Source organism: Cottoperca gobio, chromosome 14, assembly GCF_900634415.1.
Source record: "Cottoperca gobio chromosome 14, fCotGob3.1, whole genome shotgun sequence".
Classification (NCBI taxonomy): Eukaryota; Metazoa; Chordata; class Actinopteri; order Perciformes; family Bovichtidae; genus Cottoperca; species Cottoperca gobio.
The window spans coordinates 8,825,810-8,848,212 of NC_041368.1; the positions used below are offsets into that span (position 1 = coordinate 8,825,810).

General features: G+C 40.1%; 3 protein-coding genes across 6 annotated transcripts; 1 reads left to right on the forward strand and 2 right to left on the reverse strand.

Moving 5' to 3' along the window:
• Nucleotides 1-74: 74 nt before the first annotated feature.
• Nucleotides 75-3,258, reverse strand: tmem45b (transmembrane protein 45B). The gene is made up of 5 exons (XM_029449013.1): nt 2,389-3,258; nt 2,097-2,309; nt 1,811-1,995; nt 1,283-1,425; nt 75-186 (listed from the first exon to the last, which is right to left on the reverse strand). Exons 1-5 carry the CDS (start codon nt 2,576-2,578, stop codon nt 75-77), a joined length of 843 nt encoding a protein of 280 aa, XP_029304873.1. The 5' UTR covers nt 2,579-3,258.
• Nucleotides 3,259-3,689: 431 nt separating this feature from the next.
• On the reverse strand, nt 3,690-5,491 carry gng8 (guanine nucleotide binding protein (G protein), gamma 8). The gene is made up of 3 exons (XM_029448303.1): nt 5,356-5,491; nt 4,515-4,628; nt 3,690-4,203 (listed from the first exon to the last, which is right to left on the reverse strand). Exons 2-3 carry the CDS (start codon nt 4,596-4,598, stop codon nt 4,075-4,077), a joined length of 213 nt encoding a protein of 70 aa, XP_029304163.1. The 5' UTR covers nt 4,599-4,628; nt 5,356-5,491; the 3' UTR covers nt 3,690-4,074.
• A 2,994-nt stretch (nt 5,492-8,485) lies between these two features.
• brd8a (bromodomain containing 8a) lies at nt 8,486-20,545 on the forward strand. 4 transcript variants are annotated; one of them, XM_029448517.1, is made up of 20 exons: nt 8,486-8,901; nt 9,303-9,399; nt 10,464-10,533; nt 10,648-10,697; nt 10,812-10,934; nt 11,037-11,117; nt 11,244-11,308; nt 12,477-12,619; nt 13,052-13,243; nt 14,324-14,414; nt 15,275-15,424; nt 15,925-16,073; nt 16,319-16,799; nt 16,919-16,962; nt 17,090-17,358; nt 17,501-17,593; nt 17,704-17,772; nt 17,980-18,262; nt 19,428-19,472; nt 19,749-20,545. In XM_029448517.1, exons 1-20 carry the CDS (start codon nt 8,859-8,861, stop codon nt 19,806-19,808), a joined length of 2,598 nt encoding a protein of 865 aa, XP_029304377.1. In that variant the 5' UTR covers nt 8,486-8,858; the 3' UTR covers nt 19,809-20,545. The 4 variants fall into 4 exon arrangements, with proteins under 4 accessions (XP_029304377.1, XP_029304378.1, XP_029304379.1 ...); XM_029448518.1 differs by lacking the exon at nt 19,428-19,472; XM_029448519.1 differs by lacking the exon at nt 15,275-15,424.
• The last annotated feature ends 1,858 nt before the right edge of the window (nt 20,546-22,403 follow it).

Here is a 22,403-nt window from a genome sequence, read left to right on the forward strand (position 1 = left end):
AAACAGCCGACAGACCATAAACATTGAAAATTAAATTAAATGTAACAAAATGTCAAAGAAGCATAACCATGCATTCACTCTTCATCCGACTCTTCAAGCAAAGCTTTCTGGGAGCTTGCTTTGGAGGATGTATTTCGCATTCCAATCTCTATGTCCTTTCCCCTTCCTGAGAATCGCTTCACTGTGCTATTGAAACAAGAAGAAGAAGAAAAAAGAGCTTTAGCAAATGCATGAACAACAAGATTACACATTTACAACCTACTCAGAGTTAACTAATGCTGTTGATATGCTCAAGCGTTTCTACAAGCAGTATCTGGCAGGGAAAGCCACATTTCCAAAATGTTCTCAGAAGACCCAAACCAAGTCCTCTGTTTTGACCACTATTAGTGCTGCAGAGCCATTTTAAATCGTGTGTTACATCTCTTTATCTACCAGCGTGTGCCCATTGAATCAGTCATGTACAGCATGTGATTAACAGAGCTGTAAAAAGTAATAAAGCACCAATAAAAAAAGAAGACAACCCGATGTGAACAATACAGGTTTCAAAGCTCTTCCTAAGGTCTAATAAACATGTTAAACACTATTTCAACATGTTTATACGGCCTTAAAGATACAGCGCATTGTGGTGAGACGTATGTTGACTGTAAACAAAACCATGTTGACTATAAAACCTCACAGGTTACCCTAAAATGCAGGTTCAGAGATCCGAATATTTATTTTAATTTTTTTTAAGTCTGCTATTTTCTGATCAAGGAAAGCTATAACTAAACGTTTCTAACACTCTGCTCAAGAAATCATTATTTCATCTGATTTCTTAATCTTAGTATTGATCAACAGTATGAACGAATGCACTTGGAAAGCCTAAACCAGAGGTTTCCCTAATGTCAGGAAGTAGACACTATAGATTTATTTATTGGTTTGTCTATTTATTCATAATTGGGTTGAATGTTCATTTCTTACATTTAAAAAAACTAAGGTTTTCTTGCACCAAGATGGAGGCTAATATAGCACATTTAGAGCAAGCTCTTCTTTATATCAAATCCCTAGCATCAGTCTAAGAGCTCGCCCTTTATGTGAACTAGGTCGACTTTTGCCCCTGGCTGGTGGCACCCTAAACGACTTTAAGAGACATAAAAGACAAACGGTACAACCTGTTCCATCCTTTGTTTTTGGCTGATTCATTGGCGGGCTGCTTTCCAAAAGTGGTTTAATATGCTACTTTATGATTACCCTTGTAATTAAGACTAAGACTTGTACAGGTAAAGGGTCATGGGATACTTACAACCAAACGACAGAGGAGGTGCAGGCGACTAAAAGCAGCGCCACAGCTAAGTGCCAGCAGAAGCACATTGTGATGAACATGATGTTGTCGTGCAGTTTCAAGTCCCACTCCGGTCCACTTAATGGGTAAAGTACAAATCCAATCTGAAATGACAAACTGTGTGATGAAGTACCCTGTGACATTCAGCAAAAATATTTGGTTAAATTTATAGGTATTTACAAAAGAAAGGAGGTCAGTTTTCTAGTGTCTACCAATAGGCCAAGGTTAAACTAATTTGGTGCTGAAAAAGCGTACAGAAATGTCTTTAATCTTGGTTGTCTAGAATATGAAAGAACATAAGTGTCACATGGTAAACGGCTAAAACTTTCAAAAACCCTGGTTTGGTCCATTTGAAGTATTACTTGTTTTGGTATCAAGTATAGTGTATACAGTACTTTGGTACTATGTGGTACCACTTGGTCAAGAAATGTTTATGGGCACATTCACCCTGTGTGCCACACATTATCAGCGTCTCATTCTGCTAATCACCTGGTAGAACCATGAGCCCTGCAGGATGAACAGGCATGCCCTGAACAGCTCCAAAATAACGTTGTCTCTTATGAACACCTCCAACATGGTGCTGGCCGATCCAGCAAACACAGGCACGAGCAGCAGGGAATGGATGTGAGCGTCCAGAGGGGGCCGACTGTGCAAGTGGTAGTAGAACAAAAACCCTGGATGATATGAGAGAGTCAAACGCAAAGCATAGCTCAAATACAGTACACACCAGGGGGACATTTTTCGGGTGTTAAGGAAAAAACTAAAGCTAGTTTACCTTCAACAAAAAGAGCCAAGGAGAGAGCAAGACGGTCGACACCAGCTGGCACCAGTTTGGACGCCGCACTGGCAACCAGTGCTATTCCAGAGATCCCGAAGAACAAATACATTGTGCCGTGCTGCCAGTTCATCAGCTTGACCCATGATTCGCTCTCTGTGTCGTAGAGGTGGGCATGTGGGCCATCCACCACAAACTGTTCAACCATAATACCTGGGGCAGGACAAACGAGATGGGTCAAGAGCAGGTTTAGGGAGTTTAGAGTGTGCAGATGATTGAGAGGAAAACTGACCAACAAATGCTCCAAAGATTAGAAATCCTCCCTCCAAGTAGTCAATTCTTTTAAAGAAAGGCGACATAATCTGTCTTCCTTTAGGCTGACTTGTCCTCCAGTAGTGTTGGAGAGTGTGTTTCATTGCTAGCCAAAAGCCAAGGAACAGGAAAAAAGATCCCGGAATGGCATGTCCTCCAAAGTTGGCCATCGTTAGGCCTGACGACAGAAGAAATACACCTTAGTAATCAATTAGGCACATTTGAAGGGAACACAATGATTATTATTTTATTCCTTTGAATTGACACAACTTTGAACTTTGAGGTTAAAGTACAAGCTTTTAGCGTAATATGAGAGTGAAATGGAGTTCATTTCTAGCCAAAAACCCATCAGACTTGTCTAATACTAATAAGTTTCATGTAATTTTAATCTCACTAAATTCTAAAATGCAATGTCGGAAAAGCTCTACCATGGAAATGAGCACACATCGACTACTACAGTGTATTTTATCTGATCAGGGGAGGTTAGAGTACGTCCTTTGAGACGAGAGACGCTAAGTTTTCAATGAAATTCAAATCAAACAGGGCAATAAACAGCTTGGCCACCTAAATATATGAAAGGATTAAATACATGTGTATCAACATTGTTCACGCTCACTCAAGTGTTACCAATAAAATATTAAAAGCTGAACAATGTGCTTTCAATATCATTTATGTGAAAATGAGACACGTAGCCTTATAGCATGATCAGTCGTATGGTGGCAAATTAGGGCTTCTCTTTCGCTCTTGTTGCCATCAATGGGCATGAGGCACGCCTTGTGTAGCATGTTCAGTTTGACAAGTTGTTCAGCCTTTAACTACAAATATCATCTCTGTAGTGTTTAATCTATAGTCTTCTACTCATCAAGCTGTTGCAGAACAGTCCCTAAGTACTTAATATGAAAATGTGCCTTTCCTATCACTTATAATAAATGGCTAACAAGAATGTACATACCTTATTCTCTGCTGCTATTTCCAAATAGAAGAAATCTGTGACTTTTGGCAGGTGTAAGAGTAGAGTGAGAGGACTCTGGTGTAAAGTGTACACACCTTAGAAACTCTAACCTGTATTGACATCATCACATAGCCCCACCCATCATTTGCATTAGTTTCTGTGAGCAAGGGATATCCTCCTGGGGATACAGTTGTGACGTTCAGGCAGAAAAAACAACACCTGACGTGGCGGAAGATCATGTTTCATTCAGGTATTAGGTTTCAAATCATTCAAATCATGCTGTTAAAATGTGATGCAGAGCAAATATATTTAGAGCCCAGCAAAGAGTGTGAACAACAAATCTTACCATTTATTTTGCCTTTGAAATGAGTCAGTCTAAAACAGTAATGCCAAAATGAGAACTTAGCTATGCAGTTGAGTTAATATATAAGCTCAGATACAATCTGTTTGCAGATGGGGAGGCAGGAGTGCCAGCCTGTTAAAATGAACTTTGCACCCACTTTTGATAAATCTGTATTGCCGCCATTATCAGGTTCAAATGATGATCAATCTTCAGGTTAGTCACCAAAAAGCTACTTTAATTACAAAACTGAATGTTGTAAAAAGTGAAAGAATACAAAAGTGTTCTTGTTTGTTATTAAGGCTTACATTGAATTCACACATTAAATAATGTTAAGTGTTAAAGCGTAATCATTTGTCTTTTACATATGGATGTTATAATATTACACAGAATATTTTCTTCTCTCGAAACGGGTTCTCTGAAGAAGGCACTGGTGTCACCAGGGGGTCCTCTTTAGCATGAGCTTCACAATAGGCCATCAGATCAGCTGCTGCTTTGGATATCTGTATGAAAAGGTTTTGTTCGTGTGTTAGTGTCGAGGGGAGGGGAGAAGCACAACACATTTATTTATTTTTACCATTGACTAAAACACTAAAATAACACCTTTCTTCCTGCTTCAATCAAAAGTGTAAAACTGAATATGGATGTTTTTATTTCATATTTGTAAAATTATATCTGTTAACTGCTTTTGGCAAGTTTAAAATAGATGTTCATGACATTCACAAGACATGTTGCCGTAATTAACCATCCAAAGCAATTTCCAAACTCTTCCATTATCATAGGCTGTGTGTCCTTCCATATTGTGCTGACTCACCATCATCCTCTCTATGTTGACCTCCAGTTTCAGTTGCTCTACCGTCTTTCGAGCATCTGCGATCTTGGCCATGTTGTTGGACATCCTGCACCTTGCCCACTTAAGTTAGCCAGCCTGGAGCAAACCATTAAATGTTTACTTATCATACAAGAAATATCAGTATGCATCACCGATGAAGAATAACATTTACAGACATAACATATACAAACATGAGACACTTCTAAAGTGAAAGCACATTCGTGAGTATTTGTTGAAGGTGTGTCATGGTTAGAGTCTGTTTCAATTTGCTTGTTAATTATTATCCCTGGGTCTCAGCTGGAAGTGCACAGGGAGAGTCTCAAAGGAGGAGGGCTTGGGAGGGAGGGGAGGCAGAGCAGCTTCCCCAGGGGAGGGCATTCACTAGCTGAGAATGTAAATACACCTAACATTAACATTAAGTTGTTGCTCTTAGGTTTATCATAGAATGCAGAGTTGTTATCAATGCTATTAATCTGTTGCTATTATGTTGCTCAGGTGTTGCCATAGACTGATGCAAGATATCAATTTTGTTTAACCTCTTATAGAGCAGCAAATGAAAAGCATCATTAGCCAACAACAAAAGACAAAAAGAAAGTATTTATTTTGTGGTGTGTCTGTGAGTGTCAAATCTAACAATTCAAATCATTTCTACATACTAGTATAATTCATACTTAATTCATACTTGTGAATTATGTTTGCTAGATCAGCACACGTGCAGAGATATGTGGTCTTGTTTCCATGAATCTGTATGAAAATAGATTTTTTTCTTTTTTATGTGTCCTAATATATTATCAATTATTATAATAATCACAACATCACTTACCGCAAGACAGCAAGTGTTTGGCTCCTGGAATGAAAGTCCGCTTGTCTTTAACGGGGGTCCTCCGCACCAATTTACAGTAACAGCTGTGAGATTAATGGCAAAGATGGGGAGTAACGGGTTCCCTCCTTCAAATAACTAGCTGTGGTTCTGCCCCCAGGATGGGCTCAGTGCAGCAGTTAAAGACAACATGTGGTGTGACCTTCATCTCTAGAGTCTCTATCACTTGCTTACCTGGGATGATAGGGGAGCTTGTGTTGCGACCATAGACTGTGTATATATAACAGTAAATATGTATTAAAGAGCCTAAATAGGGATTATATTCAAATATCTAATAGAGTATTTAATAAAAAGAGATTAGAAAAGTTTAACATAACACCTGACAGCAGCATGAAAAGGCATTAGACCATAATGACAAAGCTCTCAAGAGAATGGGTTGTTTTTCATGACTTTAATTGATTTTCTCTTTTTGTAATTCATTCTTAGGATAATATAAAAACTGTAATACTTGTATATACATTTACCAAGTGCTTTTATTTTAGGTGCATTGGGAAGTGTGGAAATCATGAATTTATCACCAAACTCAGTATTACTTGCTTATTTATGGAAACATGAATGCATCACCAAATTTAGTATTACTTGCTTGCTTTTAGATGTACACTGCACTTTAATACCTTGATTTATGTAACATATGCATTACTATGTATGATGTTATATTCTTATAGTTTTTGATCAGAACTATATGCATGTCGATGTTGAAAAGAGTACTCACACAAAGAGATTCAAACTGTGGCTCACAGGGTGAAGGGAGCTAGCTTTGTTTAGACTATAACCAGATAAGGTATGCGTGAGAAAAGATGCCCATTCTGCTATAATAACAGGTGTTGAGTTGAACGGCAGTAACCCAGGGCATGAGAAGACCTTGAGAGTTCCTTGAACCGAGAAGATGTTATGGTAAAACTTTAGCACCCTGTGTCAGGCTCAGACACCACTGACCAGAGATCTACTGTTCAGCATGTATACACCAGGTAGTCTAACTGTTCAGCATGTATACATAATGGAGTGTAAGTTCAAATATGTATACATAATGTAGTGTAAGTTCCCAATAAATGTAAACAGGTGCCAAATGAAGACACCAAAGATGAAACTGTACCAAGAGGCGTGGACACGCCTACCGCAACAACAAAGGCCACCATTTGATGGTGACCTACACCGACCAATAAGAAGAAGAAACATCCCTCTTATGCTAGAGATAGGCTAAATATTAGAGCTCATTCAGGGCCTTTTTGTGAAACTGCGACACAGTTAACTACTTCGGTGTTCTGTGGAACAGTGAAGCCGATCGGCCCTCATGAGTCGAGTTTTATGTTTTGCTGCACTTTTGATGTAAATAAATTACCTGATTTTATAACCCAAAGATTCCTAGTCCATCTCTTTACAGATTTAAACACGTAACAGAAGGAACAATCAATAATATTGAGTAATAAGTATTTATAACAGAAAAAACAGAACTGAAAAAAACAGAATAAAACATTTAAAAAAATTAACTAACATATCAACAGAATGTGGAGAAGTTACAGCGTTGATATTATGTCATCTTAATGTAATTAAGTAATGTAATTCTGTAATTCTTTCCTGTAACAAATACAAACGAGTATTGGATAACATGCAATATAACCAACACAAAGTTTTTAAGGTAAGTGATTGAGTTTTTTGTCAAGATGTGACTTTTCTCAGGCAGTAGAATTATTTGTCTCATGGCTTTCCTCTACAGGGTGGCCATTCTTTCCTGTAGAGCTGACAGTTATTCCACACAGCAGCAGGGGGCGAAGAGGCAGTGCTATGGAGTTAAATGTCAAGTGCCTCATTAACATTTGTTTCCCTGTAGTAATTAGTCTCTCTCTATGGAAGATAGCCGACTGGACCATATGAGTAGAAAGAGCTGTTGCTTGGCCTAACCAACCTCTGTCACCATTCACAAGGGCCAAAAATATGACTTGCCCAGTGCTGTATTGCATAATCCAAGCGGCTGATGAACAGATTCTATGGTCCTACTTTGTAAGAACTTAATATTGTTATATACACTAAGCCAACCAGCATGTCTCCTCTTTCAAATAGTTAATTCATGACAGACGCTACATCATAGGATCGATGAAACCAGAGGGGAGGGCGGAGTGTCTGCATATATCCGATCAACACTTGTTGATAGACTATCTATCAGTTGATCGACACAACACAAAATAAATACTTTGGTATAATTTGACGGTAAAGTAAATACCCGGTTTTGTGTAGAACATTTGGCTACAACTCACCAGGTAAAGATGTATCGTGGGATGCAAAACAGAAAAAGGACAGGAGCCCTTAAAACAGCTTGTTTTTGCTGCACCATGCTGGTTGTAAACCGGTTTTTCTAGTTTTTTCTCCTGCTGTTCAATGTGTGAAGCCTCTTCTGTATTATATGAACAAGCCTACTTAGCATTTCAAAAAGTGAGAACACCATTTACAGGTGATTACTGGAAACATTGATAGCATCACTTTTGTTTTCTGTGTTCTATTGTGTTTTTAAAGTAAATGTAATGTAATGTTACAATTAAAACAATACATTTCGTTATTAAAGATTAAAACAATTATAAATTAATGTAATTTTACCACACAGTATCCTTGATTTAAAAAAATGAAATACATATAAGAATGTGTTTTGTATTTCATGTTATATCTTCGTTTTGCATTTTAAATCAACCATACTAATGTTGTCTACATGTACTTTCCTAAAATGAATGTATAATGCCTGTAGGCTTACTGCAGTTTAATGTTTCCAATTAAATAAATATGAGTCATAACTTAATTTGTCTAGTAAACAAGTATACACCCTTACTGGTTTTTACTCAAGTGGCATCAATTATCCCCCCTACAGTTTATGCTTTAATGTAAAAAAAAAAAGGGCCGTTGATATCATATTTGTACATATGTTATTAATATTATTATGTTATAAATATGATTGTTATGATTGTTGTTGTTATTCTACAGCCAGAACATAAGGGGAAATTTTGTGTAAAACTCAAAAACAAGAGATTTAGCGAGATTAAGTTGAGAAAAGCACCCACCCAGGGTTGTACCATCATGAGGTGGGCGTGTACGAACAGTTCGCTGCTAGCTACAATGATAAATAACGTTAGTGACTACAATAAGCTACAATTTCTCGTCTGGCTGGTTTTGATAGCACATACTCTGTTGAGGTTAACAAGAAATTAAACCGTCTTTACATTAAAAGTCCTAAATAGCATTTGAGCTAGCAAGTCAATCTTTAAGTTACCAATAGCTCAGACACACGAGACAAGAGACGTTAACGGACAACGGTGATTCAGCGTGCTGCTAGCTAGAAAGAAAACTATTGAAAGCCTCAACACCCTAAACATTCATTGATGTTAACGTCAATGATTTGATGTATATGGTTTCGGATCTCGCCAGAGTTATATTTATTGCTGGGTTTCCATCTACCAAGATGTATGGGATGTCGGGATGACAGGAAGATGGCAAACGGGGTTGGAAGTGAGTAACGTTGGTTACCTAGCAAATGTCATGGCATGCTATCCGTTAGCGCTGAGTGTGTCGTACTGTTGATATTATCCCCACTAACTTCCTGCACGGCAGCCTCCGCTCCCTGCAGGGGAGCCTGCAAGGATTAATGGCTGTCATTAAACAGTTGACAGCTTTGTTTCACTAATGGTTGGTTCTGTTACCATCAAAATGATAAACGACATGCTTTTTGTCCGCTGATTACAAGCAGTTGTGTGTCCACAGTGAACTGGCAGCATGGTGGTAGCATGAAAATGAAGCCAAGCTCAAGAGCTTAATTATAGTGTTCATACCAGGCCTGAGAGCTTATAGGAGGCAAACAGTTGAACATGAACTATTCAAAGCATGTATCAAGTGTATTCATTTTTCTCCAGAACACAAGCTGCTTGTCATTGGACCAACAGAGCCATGGTCAGTGAGGGAGAAGCTGTGTTTGGCCACATCTGTCATGAAGAGTGGAGACCAGAACTGGTACTGTACTACTGCTCTATTCTACCTAAGTCTAAAACGAATGCCAATGATTGTCATCTTTGTTGTATGTCAATGGCTTACAATATAGTCAAACACATACTTTTTAAACCTGTATGAATATGTCAAAGGGTCAGTGTGTAGGATTTGGCGGCATCTAGCATTGAAGTTGCAGATTGCCACCAACTGGATACCCCTCCGCTCACCCCTCCCTTTACAAGACTGTGGTGACAGGCCGCCGAGTGCAAAACCGTGGTGAAGACTTATATCTTTCAGGACCTTCGGCTCGATTTAGTTTAGAAACAACAACATTCAAGCGGTGGCTGGTGTTAACGCAGTTTTACAAGCATGTCGGAGAACTAAGGCGGCCTTGAGGTAATGAAAAAGTAGTTTCTGGTTTCTCCGTACTGAGCTACTGTAGAAACAAGGAGGTGCAACATAGCCATATCCGTGGAAGAGGACCCACTTCCTATGTACAGTAGATAAAAAGGGCTCAATCTAAGGTAACGAAAAAACACAACAATACTTAGTTTCAGGTGATTATACACTAATGAAAACAGAGTTATGAATATTATATTCAATTTCTGCTAATAGGTCCCCCTAAATACTACACACATACTTCCACATATTCATACATGTTCAAACTGACAAAGAGTTCATTTCTTTACACATTCATCCTTTTACTTAAGATCACCTGTTAAGATTAGATATTGTCAATATGGGTGGCTCTGTTGTTAGCATTGTTGACCCCTCTGTGTGCTTGAAATGGTAGTTGCTGGGCTTTCACAGTCGAAAGACATGCAAATATGATGACTTAAACATATGTAGACATGTGTCACAGTGTGGCATGTCTGTAGCTGTCTATCTGTGTTATACCTGTGATGGACTGGCATACTAACTACAATGTTGCCAAGTGCATGCTGGCTTTCATTTTGCATACATTTCTCATGTATTTACAGCTAAAGACTTAGAACTTTGAAATAATATTTATTAGCTTATTTTAGATGTAAAGATTTTAATGTGTATTTCATCTATCATCCTCTTACAAAATGTCTTCATCTCAACAGGGTATCTGTCAGTCGAGCCATCAAACCATTTGCAGAACCCGGACGACCACCCGACTGGTTCTCTCAAAAGGTGTGACTAAATCAGAACACAATGCCAAAATTTCATTACCTCTGTAGTACGTTTGCCACAATATGTTTTGTCCTGTCTCAAAGCTGTTCTTGATTCTCATTTGGCTCTTCACAGCACTGTGCCTCAAAGTACTCCGAGCTCCTGGAAATAACAGAGGCTCCAAAGTGAGCGCATAAGTGACTTTTACCTCTAGCATGCTTTTGTAGACTTGCAAGATAAAATAGATTGCATAGCTATATACTACTGTCTTAAACTAATAATTAATGTGTTGCCTTTAGGCGGAAGCGTGGTGAAAGAGGAGAAGTGGTGGAGACAGTGGAAGACGTGATAGTACGCAGACTGACAGCTGACAGGATTGATGCACTAAAAAAGTTGATAATAGAAACACAGGAGAAGCACAGGTACACAAGCATAGCTTTTAACAGCATGAACACACCATCATTGTTGTGAGAACGGAAAAAAACAAAGTTGTTTTATCATAAATTGCATCAATGTTTTCATAGGAAGCTGAAGAAAGAGGCTGAACTTATTCACGCAGGACGTCTAGATTCCAAACTAGAAGAGTTATGGGAAGAAATTCTGCAGTAAGAAGCAACTATCTGTCCTGTTTATAAAATGATAAAGAACATCACTTTTTCTGTTTGTAAAGCTTAGACATTACACACTCTCTACTAACAAGCTAAATCAATGATCCTTTGTGTGTCTGTCAGGAAGAAGAAACTGGAGGAGGAGGAAGCAGAGTTGAAAAGAAAAAACACAAATGCTGCTTATCAGGGTATCTCCTTCACTTTTAGGGGGGATTTTTGGGAAAAACATCAGTGAACAACTAAGATTATTTAGTTGAAACATACTCAACAATCTCTTATTTTGTTTGCTGACATTCATTATTCATTCAACCTCAGTTTAAAGTGTAACCAATTTTAGAGGTGGCAGACTGATTGATAACATTGTATCAGTAAGCTGCTTTTACTGTATTACTGTACTGACTGGACTTATTTCGTTAAAACTGTGCACATAGTTTATCCTCTTATAAATGAGTACCACCTAAATCAAATGGGTACATTTGAGACAATAGCCATTTTGGAAAATCTGAGATTTAACTCGTCAGGCTCAACATTGCTTTGTTTTGGCTCAGTTTTAGCTCTCAGACAAATAGTGTCTTTAGTCAAGTTCCAAAAATGTTTTTGCCTCCAAATTAGCATGACAACATGCTGAAGTTTAGTATGTTATGTTTTGCACATCAGTTTGTTAAATTCATAACATGCTAATGTCAGCATGTTAGTGTAACATACAGTTAGCATGTTAACGTACTGTAGTATAACATGCTAACACATCGTATGTAAACATGCTAACACATTGAATGTAAACATGCTAACACATCGAATGTAAACATGCTAACACATCGTATGTAAACATGCTAACACATCATATGTAAACATGCTAACATAGTATGTAAACATGCTAACACATCGTATGTAAACATCCTAACACATTGAATGTAAACATGCTAACACATCGAATGTAAACATGCTAACACATCGTATGTAAACATGGTAACACATCGTATGTAAACATGCTAACACATAGTGTGTAAACATGCTAACATATCGTATGTAAATATGCTAACACATAGTGTGTAATCATGCTAACACATAGTTTGTAAACATGCTAACATATCGTATGTAAACATGCTAACACATCGTATGTAAATATGCAGTAGGGAGATGGGGATTTGGTCGCATTAGTAAATATGACATGTTGGTGCGGCTAGAAAGTCATCCTCTGGGGACCACAAATACTTTTACCAGTTACCAAACATTGTTGAGCCATGCTGCCAGCATGTAGGATAGGATAGTCATAGGCTACAAAAAAAGGCAGTTTAACGTCAGTTTTAAAGTTGACTGATAAGAAAATCCTCTCTATGCTGCCCCTCCCTCCTCCAGCCAGACAGGTGGCAAAGAACACACCTAAGCGAGTGCCCACCATCACCATGCATTCGCCCTCAGGCTGTAGCTCCCCAAGCCAGGAGTTCTCACCAGGTGACCCACTCGAGTGCTTGACATTGGATCTTGCATCGACAAAGAATGTAAGTCATTACAGGTTCATAAGTATTTAAGGTCTGCCCTACTTTTCAATAGTCTGTAGGAGACATTTAAAAATGTTACTGCAGACCAATCAGTTTTCTTCTTTGAGCTGGGTCTTGTGTGCCACATGTTCTTGTTATTGTAAAGGCCATTAACCTTGTCCTACGGCCATGGTTAGATAAAAGACATGTACAATATCCTGCGTACTGACTTTTAACTGTCAAGTAGAAGTAGTTTCCCAGCAATGCTGTAAGGTAGAAAAGCAGGATTAAAATATGACTTTATTAATTATATTTTAAAAAAGAGATCTGATATTCCTGACCATTCCCAGAAACCCATCAGAGACACTTGATCAGAGTTAATCAATGAAAGCATTCCTTGATTGGTGTGGAAATATGACATGTGAAATATCACATTTCCCTCTCTTTCTTTAGGTTTCAGGATCATGTAGATTAATGACAATTGCTGAGTCTATTGGACACGGTAATGATGACATCAGCCAAGGGTCACTTGTGGATGATTCCACTCAAAAGAAGCTCCTGGGTCAGAAAGCCACACCACCACCATCTCCACTCCTGTCTGAGTTACTGAAGAAAGGCAATATCTTGGCCACAAATTCCAGACTGGTATGTGGAGGGGACTTACTGTATTATACCAACAGTGCCAAGCTCTGTTGAAGTAATTCATGTAATTAATATGTTCAAGTCTGCGGAGCCTCCCATCTTCATCTCATTATTTTGTAGAGATTAGGAACTATTTAATAATTTTGTCTTCCATTTTGTTTTGTGGTTTTGGCAGCTGCGGTTTGTTTTGCCAGTTGTATAAATACTTTAGTCATTTTTGCAAATGTATTGCATTGTAATGGGTTGGATTTTGTCTAAGAGAGATTAAAGTCAAAGAGGATTTACCACTCAAACAGTACGTCAGGAAATAATTTTGCTTTGCTTTTTCGAAATGAGTCGACTTGGAGAAATAAAAATGTCATCATTTGAAAGTCAACACATCACTAAATCTATTTTGCATTTGTTTTTATGCCATAATTGTGTTGTTTTGTGTTAAGTTTCATACCTCTGGTTCACAGGCTTCTTTTTGCAAAGTGCAGGTGGCTGGCTTTTGCTTCCAGGTTGCTGTCAAGTATTTACTTTGTTTTTTGTTGCCTCCAAGCCTTTGGTCCTATTTCATCATTGTTTGCTGTATGGCACAATATCCCATTGCCGCTAAGAAGCAGTCATTCAGACAGGCTCTTCTTAAATAGTAGCTTGTCAGTCACTTCCTAGACAGTCTGGCTTGTTTCATGTTTTTTCTCATTTCCATGTTTATGAAGCCTAGTGTCTTACCTACCTCTACCTACCTACCTACCTACCTACCTACCCAACATGTTAGAATAAGTCTATCCTTATCTAGATCTCTGCCTCCTGTGGTAACGTTTCTGCTCTGACATGCTGTAAGCCAAGGCCTTTTGTATAAACATACAAACAGGGATTCTGGTCAAATTGTATAAATATCCCAAAGACATTCAGCTTTAAATTTGTACTTTTTATACAATTATGTAATGTATATAAAAATCACTTTCACATAATGGATTACTATGTGTGAGTTTTTCTTTCAATTACAGGCTTGAACATAAATAATAATACTTGATGTGCACTTCATGTACAAGAAAAGTGGCAAAATATTTGACATGCGTGTATGCGTTTATATCCCAGATTGGGGAGGGTGACGTGACAACTGGAAATATGACAGGAACACACGACCTGCAGCTGACTCCGCCTAGTCAACCGCTCTCTCAAGCAACAGGTACAGATGCAATGGTTGATTTGTGTTCATGATTTTTGTTGACACTAATAAGAGACATTCCATGTCAAAGTGAAAACAAACGTCTCACAAAGTAATTGATTGAAATAAGATTTAATTCCAATCAAGACAATATTTATTAGAATCCTGTTTGGCACCAAAAACCCCATGTAGGAAACATTACAAGCTTTATTTCTGAATTGTGCTCCTTAAATCCTAAATGTATGTATGCTTTCTATATAAAAGTCCTATTTTCTAACGCCCAGGTCATACTGCCTACCTGAGCAGTGCGTGTGCAAAACCTCTTTTCTTTTCATTTTGGCGCCCATGTTAACAGGCCACACAGCCTGCGTGAGAAGCACAGCTGCAGACGACTCACCTAGACATTCAAAGTCTCCCTAAGTCTATTTCTTGTGCGGGACTTGTGCGGCTCACTGCAAAAATAGATGGAAAATGATCTTTTTGCTAGTCATACTGACATCATACCAGCAGCATCACATCACTGATACCTTTCACTATAGTTTCAATATCTATATGTGTAGAATATGTCAGATATGAGAACTGTTTAAACAAAATAGCTTCTTAACCTTTTTCTGTCTAAAGAAGAAGAAGAAGAAACATTATTTTATTGATTACCATTATCAAACTGAAAATAGAAAGATAGGGCTGCCATACTCTGTGTGGACATCACACGCATGCAAGCCCCAGCTGTTCAGCGAGGTAGCCGTCGCACACAGGTATTGGTAGGCAGCGTGGCCCGGGCCTAAACTGTTTGCTCATGCATTTTACTAGCTGAAAGCCTCCGCTCCTTTGTCGCCACTCTGCACTTTGCTTGTTAATTTGTATGAATGCTTGCATGGCAGGTGCCCCGATGTTGTCTCGTCTTCTGGAGGCTGGTCCCACCCAGTTTTCTGCCCCGTTAGGTTTCATGATCAGTGCAGACTCAGCCTCCAGCGCTCCTCTTTCTGCAGCCACTCCTGTGCCTGTTGACTCTACTGCCTCAGCAAGTACAGGTCTGTCCACTTTGTCCCAAACCACTAAACCCACAGGCTAAACCTCCTCGCATCCTGAATGTCACCTGCTTTGTAGCTAGAAAATGTAATTTCAGACCTTCACCTTGTGAAGAGTGTTATAGATACAACTGTTAACTGTAGTCATTACATTGCAAAAGTAGACTCAAGGATTAGTTTATTCCGCGATGTCAGGCAAAAAACGGAGATATCACGTATCTCATTTCACAAATACAATTTTTTAAATAAACCGTTTGATTCACTGGAGGAGTATATACTTATGATTCTAAAAGTCAACTACTCTACCTTTTGTCAATATCTAAAGTTATCTAAATATCTTGGTAAACCTTTAACAAGATTAAAAACAATATAATATAAGCAAATGATAAGTGTATACTGTGAAACAGAAATAGATAATTCATCCTTTTACAAACTACTGCTACTAGTTTAAAATTGTATCTTGGAAAACAAAGAAATGTTGACAACCAGTCGTTTGCATGCAGAGGTGGATGTGATGCTGCCTGGATGCCAGTCTGTCTCTGCAGAGGATAAGGTGTCACAGCTCAGTGAGGAAGATGTGACTGTGTCCTACATGGGGGATGAGCTGGACATGAAGACGGTGGGAGACATAATCGCCATAATTGAGGACAAGGTGAAAAGCACTGTATATTTCCACAGCATGAATCAAAGATCAATTGTGATAAATAATGCCTGCTTTAGGGTTAAAACTTTAGTGGGCAATTTAATTTTGGTCATTATTCTAGTGAGTTATGACAACATTTTACTCACCAACATACTGCTGAGATTTACAAGCAAGGACATGGCAAACTATGAAAACAAAAAAAAGAACACATCAATTATTCCTTAAGATCTGGAGTCATATTTCTTCTTCTACAGGCAGATGAGACTGCAGAGGCTTTGGATGCAGCTGCAGTTGAGGCTGCGCTGTCACTGTGCGAGGAGAACGGCCATGCTTTGTCTGGTGCCTGGGAGGCTGGGCCTTTCCAGCCCCATGAGTCTCACCCCACAGTGCCCACAGGGGTCCCACAGTCCTCGTCTCTTCACAGTAGCCTGGAGGGGAAGACAGAAGTGTTAGAAGCTCAGGGTGGGACTTCAGCTTCACTCTCCTCTCTGTCCAACAGTCAAGATAATGGTCGTGCAGCATTCCCCATGGGACTAAGGGGCCTTCCTCCCACCTCCTCATCCTCACGCAGCTCAAAGAATTTGGAGCACTGCCACACGGCAGCACCTCCACAGCCTGAGGCGATGAGAGAGACTGGAGGGTTGGCGCACCAGAAAAGACCGATTTCATTGGATGTCACTGTAAAATGTGAGAGTGAGAAGTGGGCACAGCACAGACCTGAAAGTCCCCATGGAGGTATGCACACCCAAGAATAAATACTAGTATTCACTTGCTTCATAACATGCTGTTTGCATGCAACTATGCATTTTGCATAACCATTTCCTTCTTATTATTCATCTTTACTATCTTGGCAGACTCAGTATTAGAAGATAGCCCACTGACAGAAAGGCATCCCAAGGTATAGCACCCAACGAGGACAGAGCGAAACATGATGCTTGTAATGAAATGCAGAGTGCGTAGTTCCACAGTATTCCTGCACTGCAAGCTCTGTTTGAATCTCTCTGCATCTTTCTCCGCCTTTGCAGGAGATGAAAGCGGAGGATGGAATGAGTGTTCGGGGAGGAGAGAATGCCTCAGGGACTAAAGTGTACAATGAGCTCAATGGGCCAGAAGCCTGTGGAGAAGAAGAGGGTGATGGTGTGGAGGGATTCTTTTCGGAGCCAGATGGCGAGATGGAGCTAGAACCTGCAGCCAGTGAGAGTGAGGATGGATACAGCCTCCACACGGCCTCCTCGTCTCTGCACCTCCACACAACCGCAGACTCCATCCCCAGCAGCCCTGCCTCATCGCAGTTGTGAGTAATACACATACAGGCACACACAACAAAGAACCATTATTGTATTTCTCCCTGTGTCTTGCTGCAGATCAGGTTCTGCTTGATAATACTTCCCATTCTGTTCGTACCACCTCCCTTCCTGCATACCATTGTTGTGCAGTTCTTTGTGCAGTGAGGACCTGGAAGCTCTACAGGCTCACAAGATCTGGAAGAAAGCCATTATGCTGGTGTGGCGTGCAGCGGCCAATCACAGGTCAGAATATGACAGTAACAGTAACGCTAGCGGCTGATGCTCAGCCTCTGATATATGTAATCTGTTGTATCAATTCTGAAACAGATGTAATTTATGTGAATCCGTTGTAGGTACGCAAATGTTTTCCTGCAGCCAGTGACAGATGAAATTGCACCTGGGTACCACAGTATTGTGCAGAGGTAAGCACGGGGTATTTTTGCTTTGGTCCTATATTATGGCTATTTTTTTTTTTGTGGTTACTTGTCAAATTGCTCGTACAGAGTGCAAATCTTACATCGCACAAATGTAAACTTTTCAGATGCTAGGAAAAACAACCTTGTTTTTGGTGGATGACATGGGATTATTAACATTCAGCATCACTCCAATTTTGCTCTTCACCTCTACAGGCCCATGGACCTCACCGTCATCAAAAAGAGCATTGAGACTGGTTTGATACGGACCACCGCTGAGTTCCAGAGGGACATCATGCTGATGTTTCAGAATGCAGTCATGTACAACAGCCTGGATCATGATGTGTACCACATGGCTCTGGAGATGCAGCGCGACGTCCTCGAGCAGATCCAGCAGTTTCTGGCTACCCAGCTCATCATGGAGACATCAGAGTCTGGTATCAGCGCCAAAAGCCTGAGGGGCCGCGAGAGCACACGCAAACCGGACTCTACTGACAAGGTGCTTCACTAGAATTGTGTCAAAAGCAGAGAGTACAGAAGAAGAGACAAGGGTGAGACAACAGGCTGATTTAAAGGTAGAAGTGTAGATCTGCCTGACATTTTCCAAAGCATGACATTAGTTTATTTTAGAATGATTTCAGGTAGCCATTGGTTTTTCCTGCTACCAAAATCAACTCACCGATACATTACTAACAAGTAGTAGGTAATCCATCACAGTGAAAATCTTTTTGTCAGATTTAGTTTAGTTTTTAATGCAACAATCCACCAATGTTACAATGCCTTTATTGTTCATTTTATGGCTCTGACTTCTCAGTATATCTGGCTATAAAATACCATTTAAACTGTATGTAGTTATAAACCAATGGTCGACTGGAAAGCAAGATATTTATTTTAAAACTTAATTATTTATGCTTTGGAAAATAGTTGTCAATAATGTAAAGAACATTATTGACAACTATTTACCTAGTTTTTACATTGATATAAGCTATTGTTTTTCCATTAATTTGCAGATTATTGGCTTTATGAATCACAATTAATATTCAGCCATCTTTATTTGCTGTTGAGATTTGTACCAGTACCGGATTTCAGAAACACATAATCATTTTGAGAACGCCTACATTCCCACGTGCCCTGTGCCGAAACGTGTTGGTGAAATAAAGGTTTCACAGTTAGTCAGCCAAGTTCTTTGTCATATATGTTCCTTCTGCTTTGAGCACCTAAGTTGCCTGATGAAGTAGCGACATTCACACTCCTCCTAATTATTTTTGACCTGATCCGAAGCTCAAGTTTCAAGTGTTGAATGTTGATGTTTCGAAGCGTATCGATGTTGATAGTTGACTGGAAGGTAGGAGATGATTATAAAGACGGTGGTTGACGAGAATATGTGTCTGTAGTACAGCTGGCATGTTCCTTTAAAAGATATCTGATGTGCAATTGCAGTGCAGGAAGGAAGTGAATAGTAAACATTTAATATGGCCACAGGGCAACATATCAATTTATGTATAAATGTGTCCCAACAGTAGGTATTTCAACTCTTATTTCAACCTTTCCTTCTGCTGAATATACTCTGTGTTGTTTCTTTCTTGGCATTATTTTGCTTCCTCTTGAGACTTGCAATGCACTTTTGTGTCGCAGCTGTGATATGCATAATTTCCCTCTTACAGGACACTGTCTCCATGTCCTCTCCTGCCTTCCTTCTTTCTCTTTTTGTAAGTACCCATACTACAGCCTTCAAAACTTTCCCTTTTCTTTCTTGTCTTTTTTTCTGAAGCAGACAATAAATAATAAAAACCACAGCTGCTGTAATATATCCAAACAAAGGAAAGCCCATTTATATAGAGCCCAACAAGTATGACACTTATTGTACATACACTTATCGTGCATGACTTTAGCATCTCGAAGCGCAACGTGTTTGCTGCTTCAGTCACATACTTTTGAGTGAGGACTTTGTGATCTCATAGGTTTCTTCCTCTCTTTCACTGCAGGATGGAGGCACCAGAGGGCGCCGTTGTGCCATAGAAGCTGACCTCAAGATGAAGAAATGAACCGTATGAAACTTTTATCCGACACCGTTTACCAGTTGAAGTGACAGGGACTGAATTTATTCTGTCAGTTGCACAGATTCTCGCTCTGCATAAAATGCAGTGTAAACTTTATTTGCACTCTAGATTAAATGGGTAGACTGTAAATGGAGAGGCTCATTTCCACTCAGACAGCCATACAGACATGGATTACAAACTGTATAATCCCAGATTACAATGGGGCAGAAAGAATAGGTCACATCTTTCATAGGCATAGCTGCAGATCCCTTAGATTTAGCCTGCTCTGAATGACATCAGGTTAAATGTAGATAGAAGTTACTCATAGCCTACTGAGCAGAAATGTAAGCATTCACGAGGCCTGGTTGTACTTTAGATGAGTGTGGGTGATTTTGAGAAACATACCATGTTGATGATATTATGTAAAACCAGAGGCCAAAGAGTCTGATTAACCTAGAAGTTCAGAATGATCAGGGAGGGGGCGGGCACATGCTAATTTCAAACATTTTCATTGCTGGTATAAAATTATTTAAGGTTTTGTTTTTTGAGTTTAAAATTGCTCAGATCATTTTTAAATAAGACTGTATTGTTTGTGATGAATTGATTTTTATCTAGGCTACTCTTCCTGTGAAACGGTACCGACATGCATTTTGTCATTTTCAGTATTTTTGAGGAAAATGTCACGTTATTAAACTGTTTTGTGGATTTTAAAATGTTTAAACAATAAATCTTCACAGAGAGCCCTCAACGCACTATGGTAAGCTTGAATTTGCACAAACGTTTCCCAAAGATTCCAACATAAAACACACCACATCATGTAACCTTGCTGTCCAATCAAACACTTTCAGGCAGAGGTTGTGCGCAATAATCTATTATTTAAAAAAAATTATTATAATAAAAGTCTGCTTTGCCTAATTCATGATATTAATGTTTAAAGTACTGTGTGTCATTAGGAGAAAGCCTGCAGATTTGGAACTCAGAATGAGTTTACGCAGCAGTGGCCACGTGGCATGAAGCTGTTAAGATTAAACACAAACATTACAAGATAAATACGTTTAAAAGTGTTTTTTGCTAAAAACCTGTATTTGTTGTTACATAGTTAGTCTACACAGATGGGACACACGATCTTACACTGAGCTCCCACTCTGGTGTAGGACTAATAACAATGAAGGGCTATGCATTTGTTTAGTCATGTTCATTCATCCATCCATCCATCCATCCATCCATCCATCGTCTACCGCTTATCCGGGATCGGGTCGCAGGGGGCAGCAGCTCCAGTAAGGAACCCCAATCTTCCCTTCTCCGGGCCACATCCTCCAGCTCCGACTGGGGGATCCTGAGGCGTTCCCAGGCCAGTGAGGAGATATAATCTCTCCACCGAGTCCTGGGTCTTCCCCGGGGTCTCCTCCCAGCTGGACGTGCCTGGAACACCTCCCTAGGGAGGCGCCCAGGTGGCATCCTTACTAGATGCCCGAACCACCTCAACTGGCTCCTTTCAACGTAAAGGAGCAGCGGCTCTACTCCGAGTCTCTCACGGATGGCTGAGCTTCTCACCCTAATCTCTAAGGGAGACGCCAGCCACCCGTCTGAGAAAACACATTTCAGGCCGCTTGTACCCGTGATCTCGTTCTTTCGGTCATGACCCAGCCTTCATGACCATAGGTGAGGGTAGGAACGAAGATCGACCGGTATATTGAGAGCTTTGCCTTCTGGCTCAGCTCTCTTTTCGTCACAACGGTGCGGTAAAGTGACTGTAATACCGCCCCCCGCTGCTCCGATTCTCCGGCCAATCTCTCGCTCCATCGTCCCCTCACTCGCGAACAAGACCCCGAGGTACTTGAACTCCTTCACTTGGGGTAATGGCTCATTCCCTACCCGGAGTAGGCAATCCACCGGTTTCCTGCTGAGAGCCATGGCCTCAGATTTGGAGGTGCTGATCCTCATCCCAACCGCTGCACACTCGGCTGCGAACCGATCCAGTGACTGTTGAAGGTCACAGACCGATGATGCCATAAGGACCACATCATCTGCAAAGAGCAGCGATGAGATCCTCAGGTCACCGAACTGCAACCCCTCTCCTCCACGACTACGCCTCGATATCCTATCCATGAAAATCACGAACAGGATTGGTGATAAAGCGCAGCCCTGTCGGAGGCCAACATTCACGGGAAACGAGTCCGACTTACTGCCGAGTATCCGGACACAACTCTCGCTTTGGGCGTACAGGGATTGGATGGCCCTCAAAAGTGACCCCCTCACCCCATACTCCCGCAGCACCTCCTACGGTATCACCCGAGGGACCCGGTCATACGCCTTCTCCAGATCCACAGTCCATAGTCATGTTCAGTGTTATGTAAATTGGCCTGATCAATAAAACATTCATAGCTAGTATTGAACCAGAGAACAACTCATGTACAGTATGCCACATTGTTGCTGTAACTATCCCTTAGTCCCTGCTCATTTCTGTTGAGCGTGCAGGACTAAAGGTGTGTTTTACTGCCTGATCACCATGAAATACAAATTAAAATGCTTTAATTCTTATACCTTAAGCAAGATAATATGCTGCAGCTAATGACGATTAAACAAGTAACACATCTTTAT

Bases quoted from the DNA above. Each gene is read 5' to 3' on its own strand.
- tmem45b (XM_029449013.1), bottom strand. From the start codon at position 2,578: ATGGCCAACTTTGGAGGACATGCCATTCCGGGATCTTTTTTCCTGTTC. The intron at 1,996-2,096 runs GTAAACTAGCTT...CATATCATCCAG, and splicing joins CTTGGCTCTTTTTGTTGAAG to GGTTTTTGTTCTACTACCAC. The intron at 1,426-1,810 runs GTGATTAGCAGA...TTGTCATTTCAG, and splicing joins AGGGCTCATGGTTCTACCAG to ATTGGATTTGTACTTTACCC.
- gng8 (XM_029448303.1), bottom strand. From the start codon at position 4,598: ATGTCCAACAACATGGCCAAGATCGCAGATGCTCGAAAGACGGTAGAG. The intron at 4,204-4,514 runs GTGAGTCAGCAC...CTTTTCATACAG, and splicing joins TCAACATAGAGAGGATGATG to ATATCCAAAGCAGCAGCTGA.
- brd8a (XM_029448517.1), top strand. From the start codon at position 8,859: ATGGGATGTCGGGATGACAGGAAGATGGCAAACGGGGTTGGAA. The intron at 16,963-17,089 runs GTATAGCACCCA...CCGCCTTTGCAG, and splicing joins TGACAGAAAGGCATCCCAAG to GAGATGAAAGCGGAGGATGG. The intron at 17,594-17,703 runs GTCAGAATATGA...AATCCGTTGTAG, and splicing joins CGTGCAGCGGCCAATCACAG to GTACGCAAATGTTTTCCTGC.